Source organism: Xiphophorus couchianus, chromosome 7 (assembly GCF_001444195.1).
Source record: "Xiphophorus couchianus chromosome 7, X_couchianus-1.0, whole genome shotgun sequence".
NCBI classification, from domain to species: domain Eukaryota; kingdom Metazoa; phylum Chordata; class Actinopteri; order Cyprinodontiformes; family Poeciliidae; genus Xiphophorus; species Xiphophorus couchianus.
This window is the reverse complement of record NC_040234.1, coordinates 2,528,587-2,540,438: the sequence shown is the minus strand read 5'-3', so window position 1 is coordinate 2,540,438 and position 11,852 is coordinate 2,528,587. Positions and strand designations below refer to the sequence as shown.

The 11,852-nt window shown below is 43.8% G+C and overlaps 1 protein-coding gene across 4 annotated transcripts in view; it reads right to left on the bottom strand.

Annotated features, from left to right (window-relative positions):
• Positions 1-718: 718 nt before the first annotated feature.
• Positions 719-11,852, bottom strand: part of rif1 (replication timing regulatory factor 1) — a 31,376-nt gene continuing 20,242 nt past the window's right edge. For all 4 annotated transcript variants that reach the window (XM_028023682.1, XM_028023684.1, XM_028023685.1 and 1 more), the window contains 15 exons: positions 11,454-11,553; positions 11,089-11,378; positions 9,748-9,950; positions 9,583-9,676; positions 8,497-8,625; positions 7,130-7,272; positions 6,956-7,045; positions 6,821-6,875; positions 3,515-6,313; positions 3,293-3,421; positions 3,133-3,219; positions 2,725-2,840; positions 2,454-2,604; positions 2,258-2,378; positions 719-1,474 (listed from right to left, as the gene is read on the bottom strand). In XM_028023682.1, coding sequence (XP_027879483.1) covers positions 1,182-1,474; positions 2,258-2,378; positions 2,454-2,604; positions 2,725-2,840; positions 3,133-3,219; positions 3,293-3,421; positions 3,515-6,313; positions 6,821-6,875; positions 6,956-7,045; positions 7,130-7,272; positions 8,497-8,625; positions 9,583-9,676; positions 9,748-9,950; positions 11,089-11,378; positions 11,454-11,553 — 4,800 coding nt within the window. In that variant the 3' untranslated portion in view covers positions 719-1,181. The remainder of the gene's footprint in view (positions 1,475-2,257; positions 2,379-2,453; positions 2,605-2,724; positions 2,841-3,132; positions 3,220-3,292; positions 3,422-3,514; positions 6,314-6,820; positions 6,876-6,955; positions 7,046-7,129; positions 7,273-8,496; positions 8,626-9,582; positions 9,677-9,747; positions 9,951-11,088; positions 11,379-11,453; positions 11,554-11,852) is intronic.

The window sequence follows — 11,852 nt, the reverse complement described above, 5'->3', positions numbered from 1 at the left end:
TGATCTGATTCCTGATGTAGCAGCAGCCTCCCAGAGCTCAGCTCCTTCACCGTAAATCTGGTTTCAGAAGGATCTACGAGTCCTTAATGGGGTCAGGTGGGGAAGGGGCCGTTCCGTCACTTTTACCTTCACTGGGAAACCCTGCAATGCAGTGCTTGGATGCATGTAATGTTCGCTCTGCCTGCATTAACTAGCGCCGTCAATTATCCCTGCTAAGCTGCAGCTTTTCCTCGTCAGTGGAGCCTGTCGTTAATGCTAGAGCTAGTTAGCATGGCCACTGATGATGGCGGATAAACGGTTTTCCTGAGTTGCTTCTCCCCCATTAACGTGTTTGGCAGCACATACATGAAGAGGTTGGTTGATGGCACCAAGACCCGCCTCCTGATTCTGATTGGTTGTTTTGGGTCAGCAGCTGTGCATTTCTGTAGACAGCAGCTCAGGAAGGAGGTGGAGATCGATCTTTTCAGATTCCACTAGTCAACAGCCAAAAAATAGTTTGGAGTTTTCCAACAGTTTTAGGGTGATGTTGATGAGCCGAATCAATTTACATGTACAGTACTTACCCTTACTGTCATAAAGGGCGATGTCCGTCCTCCTTATATACACAGGTACACATCACCAGAAATCTTCAAATTAAATATGAATTCACGTTTATGGTCTAAATACATAATGTTCCACACAGCATACGCCGAATGATAACTCGAAGAGAAATCCTGCATAAAGTCTTTACACTGCTTTTATTTAGGAATTTTAATCCACAAAATAAGTATAGAGCACACCGTGGGACAGTCTGTTAAAACAAGAAAAATATTAAGACAAAACTGAAGGGATGGAAAAGAAGTTTGATAAAATATACACCACCACAGGCGAGTTGTAAGTAGCCTAAAATCAGCCCGATGGAGGGAAACGCCCCTTATTTACAGAGGTCAAATCCAAAAGTAAGAAGATGAAGTTCATTCAGGAACGGCTTTAAAACATCCGACGCTGTTTACAATTACTTTTTAAATTTTATAATCTACTCAAAAGCTTGATCAGAAAATGAACTGTTCTTAAAAACAACCAATGATACAAAATAAAAATAAAAAAGGTAAACTGATCCAAATTGAAGCCCATAAGATCCTCCATCAGCAGGAAAACCTTCATTCTTCTATTGCAAATTTCTCAGCAGGCTTCGCCGAGCCTCAGTGCGTCTGTCCGCTCCTGGGAGCCACTCTGTGTTTGTCGCTGGCGTGGCAGAGGCGCGCCTGCAGCTCCACCGCTACGCCCCTCATCATGCCTCCCAGCTGCTCGTGCATCTGCAGCAGCTGTTGTGGTGAGCAGCGGCTGAGCTCCAGAGGGGTCGCCCTGCAAGCCAGAGCCTCCACGGCTGCCGGCAGCTCTGCAGCGGGGTCCGCCGGCACCGTGGGTCGCTGCTCCCCGTCCTGGTGCTCCGCCGCGGCGTCTGCAGGCAGCGGCTCGTCCAGCAGCTCTGTGGCTGTGAGCGGACACATGAAGAACACGCAGAAATGAAGGAAAACAACATTTTGTGGTATGTGAGCAGAAATTAAAGGTGCAATATCAAACTTTTGCAAAAAATAACTTTTTTCCATATTTATTAAAACTGTCATGTTATGACAGTTTGCTGTGAGACAGATTACACTGGTCAGCAGCCAAGAAACTGTCTGGGGGTTTTCAACAGTTTTAGGGTGATGAGCTAAATCTAAAAATCACATTGGTTTTGCTCTGAACTATGGAGCAACATGAGTATCAAAATGCAGGACTTGTTCTGACATCTGGATCGGTTTCCTGAGAATCTGGATCAGTGAGTGATGAGCAGGAGGAGAGATTCCATCAGGACAGAAAAGAGACGGAGAATTTTACACAATGAAGACGTAATGCTCAATTTACATGTACTTGCCCCTAAAAATATTTATTATTGAATTTACAAAAATCCAAGTTTTTAACATTTAATTAATACACTCTGTTAGAAAACTATTTTTTTTACTCCTAAAACCTTTTTTGGATGAGAAATATTAGCAGAAATGAACTGATAATGTCATAAAAATGTAATCAATTTAGTCAGAAGATCGGATTTCTCTAAACCAAATTAGAATAAAAATCTGACCTGACTGAGAAAAATGGATGTCATGTTTGGATTCATTGGTGCAAAAATAATCCTAATTCAGTTGGAAAAACAGACAACTCCCAAAAAACTTTTGTAACCCGGTGTTCTCTGTGAGGTGGAGAGCTTTGTTGAAGGCACCCAGTGTTTACCCACCCAGAGTCTCTGCTGAGGTCTTCTCGTCGTCATGGTTGCGAGGACTGGCCGCCTCCTCCACCTCAGAGGTCATCCTCTCCGTTTCGTCGAAGCTCTTCAGCTCATCTGCTCTCCCTTTGCGCTGGACGACAGAAGCTCAGATGTTACAAAGACGCCGATGACAACGTGACCAGCACCGTCGTGACCTGAGGGTTACCTGCTGCTCATAGATCTTCAGCGCCTTCTTGACGTTGGAGATCTTTGGAGATCGGATGGGCAGAGTCTTTATCTCAGACGGAGTCAGGGCGCAGAGGTCGCCCACTGATTTGACGTTTCGAGCGCGAATCAGCTGTCCGAACCCTCGAGACCTGTGTGGTTAACCAACAGGAAGCTTGTCAGGCCAAGCTGAATGGTTTTTACACCGCCGTCTAACCGTCTTAGGGAACACATGTCGAAATGTTTCAGTGTGTGACGTTTGCTGCTCTCACCACATGGTGGAAGAGATCTGAGAAAGCACAGCCTCCACGGGGGCCGAACAGCCCACCAGGGACGGGTAGATGCAGTCTCTGGGCACGGCTCGAGGCTCCCAAGTCATTTCAGAAATCTGAGCCAACCAAAGAGAAACCTGTTCTGAAATTTCATGTACAACTAATAATCACTTCTGTTGAGACATGGCTGATATGAAAAACATTCACAGCAGAGTTTGAATTTTGGCTAGTTTACAAAAAAACTGAGTCACCACAGCAAGTGAGATATCAGAGTTGGTCAAAAGTTTCAAAAATAAGAGCATTAAAGTACATATGGAAATCCAATGTAATGGCTACAACTGTGTTGTAACTCTGCTACAACAAAAGCAGTAAGTTGTTCCCTCCACTTCCCAGAACATGCCGACCTACCAGGCACTTCTTGGAGCTCCTGTAACTTGGACTGTGGATATTTCTGGGGCTCAGGACCAGCATGCCTTTTGTTGGAGTTGTAATGTGCTGAGTAAAGAAGTAGAGCGTTAAGGAAACCGTCTCTTCCACATGTGAAATACATCACCAGGTTCTTGTATACCTTCTGCTGAGGGATGTTACATCCTTTGGACCTTCTGGGAGAGCTGGTCCTCAGAGCCGGACTGCGCCGGTCAATGTCATCAGCCGTCTCCTGCTGTTGGATGGGGTTAGCAAAAGATACACGGCGGGACTGCAAAGGTAAAAACAATGAAAGCATGACAAACAAATCACAGGTTTTACCAAGTTTTAGTCTTATGGACTTAGAGCTGCATGGATTACTTACCTTGACAAGAGGAGAGGTCGTTTCCACCTCTAACTGCCTCTTCTGGCATTTCTTGAGGATGCTGTTGGAAGGGGAAGCTGAAGGAGACCATGTTCCCTTCAACAGCCCATTGCTGGGACTCTGTCCGACATCTGGTTCTGTTACAGCCTCCAGGTCTTTTTGTTTAACTGGAGAGTCCTGGGCAGCAGCTTGTGAGGACGCTGCAGTGGTGCAGTCCAGATCAGCAGCACCCGACGTTTCGGTGGCAGGTGCCTTTTCGAGTTTGTCCTTAGATGTCTCAGGTTGACCATCTTCATTGTCTTGTAGAGTAATGTCCTCCTTAGCACTGCCCTCCAAGACCTGGTGTGTGGCAGACGGTTCCTCCTCTTCAGTGACCTGTGCACACTCCATCTGACTTTGCTGAAGCTCCTCAGGAGAGGGTTCTTCTGGAGGAGGAGCTGGAAAGTCTTGCTGGTCTGAATTTGATTCCTCCTGTTTTTCAGTAACTCCTTCAGTTTCAGAAACCTTTTCTGCTGTTTCTTTGGACGTCTCCGAGGCTTGCAGTTTCTCCTCAGCCAGCAGACATGAATCTTGTGCTGGTGCGTCTCCAAACACAGAAGATTCAAGCACTTCTACTTCTTGTAAAGAATCCTTTTCACTGTTTGAGTCTCTTTGTTCAGTAGTGTCCAGTGACCTGGTATCCTGGCTTGCCTCTTCACTTTCTGTCTTCTTTGAATCTTCTGTCTCCAGAGGTAAATCAGCCGGTGTCTCAGTAATCATTGGGGACTCAGACTCTTCCTCATTTGACTCTGTCTTGCTTCCAGATTCCTTTGAATCTTGGTTCTCTAATGATTCTTCTAAACTGTTTTGTGTCTCCGAATTTTGAGAAGCATCTTCCAATATGTCCTCCTTCGTTTCAAGAGGAAGTGGACTCTTCAGAGATGCTCGAGGTTTCCTCCCTTTCTTTTTGCGAACGGCGTTAACTAAGACTTCTGAGGACTCTGGCGTCTCTACACTGGATGCTGATGACTGAGAGGATCTTAGTCTGCCCTTGCCTTGAGACAACCCTGATCCAGATGAATCTAATGACCGAGAACTTTCTGGGGTTGAGCTTTGACTAGATTCTAGTTTGCGCCTTCTGGTCCTGCCTCCAACTCCAGCTTCAGGTTGATTGACAGGGGTGGACGTCTGAGAACGTGTCAACCGTCCTGAAGAGTTGATGCTATCATCTTTGTCTTCAGACTCTGTTGCTTTGCTTCGCCTGGATCTTCGTCTGATCTGACTGTCAGACGAAGGCGTGACCTGGGAGTCTTCCTGGCTACAGTTGTCAATCACAGTTTCTATGGCGTTGTCTTGGATAATTTCCTGATTCTGTAGCAAATTTCTACTTTCACCTTTGGACTCTTCCACTGGAGAAAACATGACGACATCAGAATCTATCTGTTCTCGAGATTTGTCTTCACACTGGGGAGAAGATGTGACAACGTCTTGCTTTTCCTTTTGGCTCTCACCTTGTTCAGTCTGTTCTTCAGACTTTACCTCCTCAGACTTTTCAGTCTGAGCCAAAGGTACGACCGTTTGGGAGTCAGTGTGTGGGTAGGGATCGTCTTTCTGAGACAGATCTACCATACTCTCTGTAACAGTGTGGTTGAATTCTTCTTTGGGCTTTTCAGCGTCACCACCCTCCTTTGAAACTTTGCTAATCTCATTGCGTTTTCTGTGCTTTTGGCTTTCATGACCGGAGAGTGATTCTGATTTGATGTCAGTCTGGCTAGAATCCAGCCCACTGGTGCTTCTCCTTTTATGCTCAGGAGATCCAAGAAGATCCTCTGAAAGGTTGTTAAGTTTGATTTTCTTTCGGTGTCTTACCTGAGAGTTACTTTGGCTAGATTCATTGGCGTTGCCTTGAGACTTCGATCGCAGCTGGATTCTGCTACTGTTCTCCTCCGCAGCCTGTTTACTTCTTGTGTTCGGTCTGCTTGGTGCCAAATTAGAAGATTCACTTTTTGGATCTTCTCCAGAACGTCTTCTTTTGACGTGTGTGTATTTTGCCTCACGGTCGTCTGGGTCTTCTCCAGGGAGCTGAGGTCTTATTCTGTGGCGTCTGGATCGTCTTGGTTCACCTGAAGGTGTCTGGGTCGGAGATGACTGGGAATCATCCAACACCGTTTCAGATTCCTCATCCTGACTGGAAGAGTTGATTTCTTCTGAGTAACTAGTGCTTTCTTTGTCCTCGTCTTTTGTCTGCGTGTCAGGGATAACATCTTCCTCCTCTGCCGAGTCACTTTGCATTCTCTCAATCAATCTTACCGGCTCACTTCTTGTCCTCGACTCTTTAGGCCTCCGAGGAGACTCGCTTCCAGGACACTGTGGACCAACCGTTTCTGAAGGAGTGGGATCCTGAGAGTTTGGTGCTGTGGATGTCTGTGAGGCCTCAGGGGACAATATGTTCTTCTCGCTAGAGTGATCTTGACTTTTGGACGTCTTTACAAGAGGACCTGTAAAAGACGATCCACTGCTGGGACTGGCCGGCTTTCCCTCGCCATACTTTTCCAAGGTAATAAATGACTGGCGCCGACTGCTGGGTTTTTGAGGAGTCCCCGACACCAAATCAGAAGAAGCAGACGTGTTTGGACTCGCACTGTCTTTTAACTCAACGTCCATGTCTTCAGTCCTCTCAGTGCTTTTAGTAGACTCCTCCAGAAAAACATCTGCCGAATCTGGGATGCTCTCCTCCATTTTGTCATCATGTTTAGGACGGGAGTAGTCTTGAGTTTCTTTAGAAAGAATTTCAGCATCTTCTCTGGGTTTCTCTTCTGTCTGAAAAACATTAAGGAAAACAAAGAAGTTAACTTGTCTGCAGACGTGACCAAGAACATCCATATAAGGCTTTCAAAGACAAATTTGAACCAGGGTACAAAAGGTAAAATTTAGTCAAAGCTACACATGGAGACTCTGAAGTGCTAGGATTTTGCAATGACCTGCTCATGATGCAGGTTTTTTTTTCCCTACTGCAAATAGTAGATTCACACATTGGCCACTGAAAGGTATAACAGGGAATTGGAAGATTACAAACAAAAAAATTTTAAAGTTTCAACAGCTTGTAAGGAAATTATAATTTCTTTGTTTTGTAAAGATACCCCCAGCTATAGCACCATAATATCTTGTATGCAGTCATTTGAATCGGCTGTTCTGGAACAGAGACATATTTAAAGTAAGCAGGGCAGTAGTCCCTGAGCACCGGAACTGAGAAACACTGTTCTAGACTCATTCAACAAAAGACGGCCAAAGAAACTGATATCCAGCAGAGTTTTATTGCTTTGTTACCTCACTGGGAGATTCTGGTGGGATGCCATCGACCTGTTCAGTTGGAACTTTATCCCTGAAGAAAAGCTGATTGTTAAACAAGAGCCTTTAAATCCCACAAAATAAATTTGCTCACATTACAGCAGGTGAACTTACAGAGAGTCGTCTTGGCTCTGGGTGTACTGGCTGAAAACGGTCGTGTCCTGAGAAGCGTCCAGGTTGTTGTACATGGCCGGAATATCAACCCTGTACCACAGCAATCATCAGCATCACCATGGTGACAGGATACAGTAGGAATGACTGGTGCAGATGAGGGGGGAAGAATCTGACCTTTTGGTTCTTTTCACCTCTTTCTGGTGTTCAGTTAGAACCCTCTCCTTTGTCTCAGGAGGAATAAAGACAAAGTCGATGGAAGCCTCTTCCTCCAGGACGTGCCTGCGTGGAGGTTTGGGAGAACCAAAGTCCAACTTTGTCTGCAGAAAGAAGAAAAATAGAGAAGTGCTAACCTGCTTTTCCCCTCAATGTGGAACAGGAGCTGAGTGGAGCATTTTCATTGTCACCATGTTGATTTTGTTTGGATTTAGTGCTAAAGACCAACCTAACATAGAAGTTGTTTGTTCTTAATGCAAGTCAGAATCACGTCCTTTATTCCATTTTTAGGAGTAGGTAGTGATCCATCATCACCATGGAGGATGACTGAATGTGAGTGAAGCTCTGGGTAACCATCAGCACCTACCTGATCCCAGAACCGAACCTTAAAGTGGGCAGGTACCAGACTAAAGCTGGAACGATTTGTCCAATGAGTCGAGTATTTTGATTGCTAAAATTCCACAGGGAAAATTATTAGGTGGCAGACTGACACAAAGTAGCTCAAAAACTTAAATGAAAAAAGTTGACATTATTTGTAAAAAAAAAATAAATAAATAAAATAAAAATCTTGAAAGAGTGGCGTCTGTGTGTATTTAGCCAGCTTGAGTCAATACTTTGTAGAATCATCAGTTACAGCTTCATCTCATTTTGTTAATCTCTCTCCAGTTTTGTGCTTTTGGAGCCTGAAATAACCACAGTCTGTGCAAGTGTTTCATTTTCAGCAACTAAAAGTATGACAAAAATATTTTACAAATAAATTAACAAAATCAAATCATTCTAAATGACAACTGAATGAATTTACATTTCCATCAAGAAATAAAAACACTAAAAGTGTAAGAAATCCAGTTAGATCAAAATTTAAGTTGCATGAAAAGGCAGGACTGCTTATTTATTATTAGTATTAGGCCATACTAAATCATTTCATCACAGCACCGTGAACACAGAATCCAGGGAGAAGTGTTAGCTTCTGTACAGATCAGCACCTTCTTTCATATTTGCTACTAATGAAGCAGAACCAAATGATTAATCCCGTGTTAGTTTCAGTGACCCGTCAGGTTTTGGTAGGTTTGAGTTTGGGTTGTAACTAATTTGGATGGATTCAACAGATATTGTTTTAAAAACCCAACCCTGCTTTAACGTCTCCACGCCGTCCCCCCTGCCCTGCCTGCTGGGCTCCTGCCCTCCTTTAAGCTGCTTGTTCTCTATAGAACATGTGAGTCAGTTACACTTGGGGCGTTTGGGGGTTCTGGATTCTATTCAGACGTTTCAGGCTGAAAAGGAATGCATGTTAATTTGTGTGACGTGAACCGTGTGGGTGCAGAACCTACCGGAACCGGCTTGGCCGTCTTTGTGGCGCTGCGGTCCTTCAGATCAGCTCTGCTGAGCATGGAGTCTCTCTTCCCAGCAGAAGAAATGGGGATCCCACTGAGCTTTGGCTCAAGCTCGGAGCTTTCACTCTGAACACACACACACACACATTATATTAAACTTTCATAAAAAAAAACAAAAAAACAACACCTTTACAATCTAAAGAGATATTTTGCTCTCAGGCATAATACAGGAAATGTGGTGTCATTTTTAAAGAACCACCACTTTGTTTCCATTTTTGGATTTAAAATGAAGATAAATATAAGATTTTGCAAATAGTGGATGGATCATACTGTGGAATGTAAAGTGATGTAAAAAATAAAAACTAATTCTAAAGTAATGACAAGAAAACCTGATCTTAAAACACATTACTGATACTTTTAGTGTCATTCTTTGTGGAAATTCAATGCAAGTATTGCAGGAAAAACGGCTGTATAAACCTGCATTTGTTATATCCTTATTAGCCAAAGTTATTCAGAGCCACTACAGGATCAAAGAGCCGCAGGCTGCAGGACCGTCATATAGTTTGAGACTGATAATCTGGGATGGAAAAAAAAAAAAATTCAGTTTTAACTACAGAAACACACCACTCGGTCAAAAACATCCAATCAGAGCCAGGAGGAGGGTCTTGGCACTCCAGTAAGTGATGCTAACACTTTCCCACTTTCTCTCTGCTAAGCTACAGCTGGTTCACCTTAACACAGCCTGCAGGAATGCTAGTTAGCTATTGGTGATAGCAAATAAACTGTTTGTCTAAACCTGTAAGTTGTTTCTCTGCCACTAGCACATTCAGCTGTGTGTTTACAAGCTTGCTTGTAAAAAAGCTAAGCCCCGCCTCCTGGCTCTGATTGGCTCTTTTTGAGTGGGACCAGTGCATTTCTTCAGCAACAGCTGGAAAGGGAGGACATGAAGGAGATAATTTTTTTCACAGATTATCTGTCTTATATAAAGTCACAACATGGTGACAGTTTTAAAGTGTAAACATTTTATAGAAGTTACACACTCCAGGTTTGAGACCAGATCAATACATACATGGAGCAACTTACTGAATAGGTCTCACTGAGCTCATCAGGAACGCAGACAACCTCAAAGCCTGGAAGAATGATCGGAGTCTTCTGCTTCACTTGGCTCAGCACCGGCCTGCAGGAAGAAAACTGCTGTCAACGACCAGAAACCGGGCATCACTATGGCGACATGTCGAAGACAATCACCTGAGCTCCTCTGGATATGAGAGTCTGACTGTGTTGGCAAAGGTGGCGTTCCAGAACTGAGCAACGGCTGAGCGCAGATGCTTGTTCTTGTGCGGAAACACGACAAACAGCAGAGGAGACAGCAGAGCCAGCAGTTCGTCATCATAGGCCAGAGTGGAGCGGGACTGCAGGCAGCCCAGGACCTCACACAGAAGCTTCTCCAGCTACAGCACACACACACGCACACACACACACACACACACACACCCCCACACACACACACACAAACAGTCACACTCCAAACTAGAGATGCATCGACCCACTTTTTTCCACTTCCAATACCGATCCACATATCGGAGGTTTAGTATCGGCTGATACAGATTTGATACAGAGAAACAGCTGAACTGTTTTCTTAAACAAAGACATAATATTACACTTTTGCCAACTCTACGCTAGATCAGCTCACTTAAATACAGTAATAGCTTCACAAGGTTGGCTAAACATGAAAAACCAACTTTAATTTGTTCAGTGTAATTAGCAGTAGAACAGCTATGCCTGTCACAATAAGGAATTTGCTTGACGATAAATTGTGCCAGACGTAGTATAAACGATAAACGATGGTATCGTTGATTTGAGACCATTTTCAAGTAATATATCAATAGTGATAAAAAAGTGTGTTTGCTCTCTCAAAGACAAACTTTAATTTTGTAAGAACGCTTAACACTGCAACAGGAAGATATTTTACATAGCCAAAGAAAATAAATAATGAATAATTCAATTCAACTACTTCAACGATTTTCTACTTCAATGAAGAAAATAAATGTTCTTCATTGATCGCAAAGGGAAAATAAATGTTCTTGTAACTCATTAATTCAAATTCTTGTAGCTAGTGAAGGCTGTTGGCAGGAAAGTTCTCCTGTAGTGGTCTGTATTACAGTCAATCTGAAGAAGCCTCTGACTGAAGACAAAATGAATGACAAATGAAAATAGAATGAAATAGATTATGAAGTTCTATAAGCAAAACTGCCCTTCAATAACTCTTAGAATGGAAATGATCCAACTCATTTCAATTTATCATGTAATTAATTTAATACTTGCAACAACCGAAGTAAAATAAATAAAGTGAAACTGACAGAAACAATAAGTTGACTAACTTGGTCAAACGTAAAAATAAACTTTCTTTCAAAAGGTTCAGAAAGAGAAATTAGGAATTCTGAATATAATGTAAAATAAATAAAGCATGAAGTCACTCCAAATTTAGATATTTTTTCAATATCAGGACCGATACAGATATTGATATTTAATAGGTGCCTCTCTAAACCAAACTGATGGTTTCATGGAGAGGTTGGGTGAAGTGCTGACCTTTCCCTGGAGCTGAGGGGAGAATTCAGCGCCGCCGGCCGCAGCGCACTTATAGAAGAGAGCCAGAGGCTGGACGAGCGCACCCAGCGCCTCGGTGACAGCGTTGGCCAGGACGAGGTTGGCAAAGAGAGTGGACATGATGGAGAGCAGGGCCAAGGGCGTGGCGTCGGGGGCCGTCTCGGGGGCCTCCAGGAACGCCTGCAGACTCTGGACCAGCAGGGACAGGAAGGCAGACAGGTTCCCCAGGGCTTTGCTCCGCTTCCGCGTCCAGTTCACCGAAGTGTGAGGAGCTGGGAGGAAGCAGGTGTTAAGATAAGATCGGTACGACCGCACAATGAAGAGTGAAAAAAATAAAATAAACTTACACTTCAGCTTCTGCTGAAAGTGAGGCGTGTAGGGAGAGAAGTCCACACACTCCACCATGACCTGCAGGATGCTGGAGACGGCGCTCAGTGTGGAAGGGACCTGCAGAGTTAGACGTTTGTGTAGCTTTTAAAATTCTTCATGACACTGCTGCTCCACCTTTACGTGGGTCTCTCTGAGATCAGATAACATGACTGAAGTCACAAGGGCGCCCTCTTGAGGTGAGTGCAGTATGCCCCCAAAATGCACAACTGCTCTTAGTGAAATTGCCTTCTCTGTTGTCATGACGAATAGTTTGCCAAATGAGATTTTAACATGTTCTGGTTATAAACTGTTTGCATATTTGGCAAAAGCATGGCTGTTAAATATGCAGATTTGTACTCATTATTGATGAAGGAATC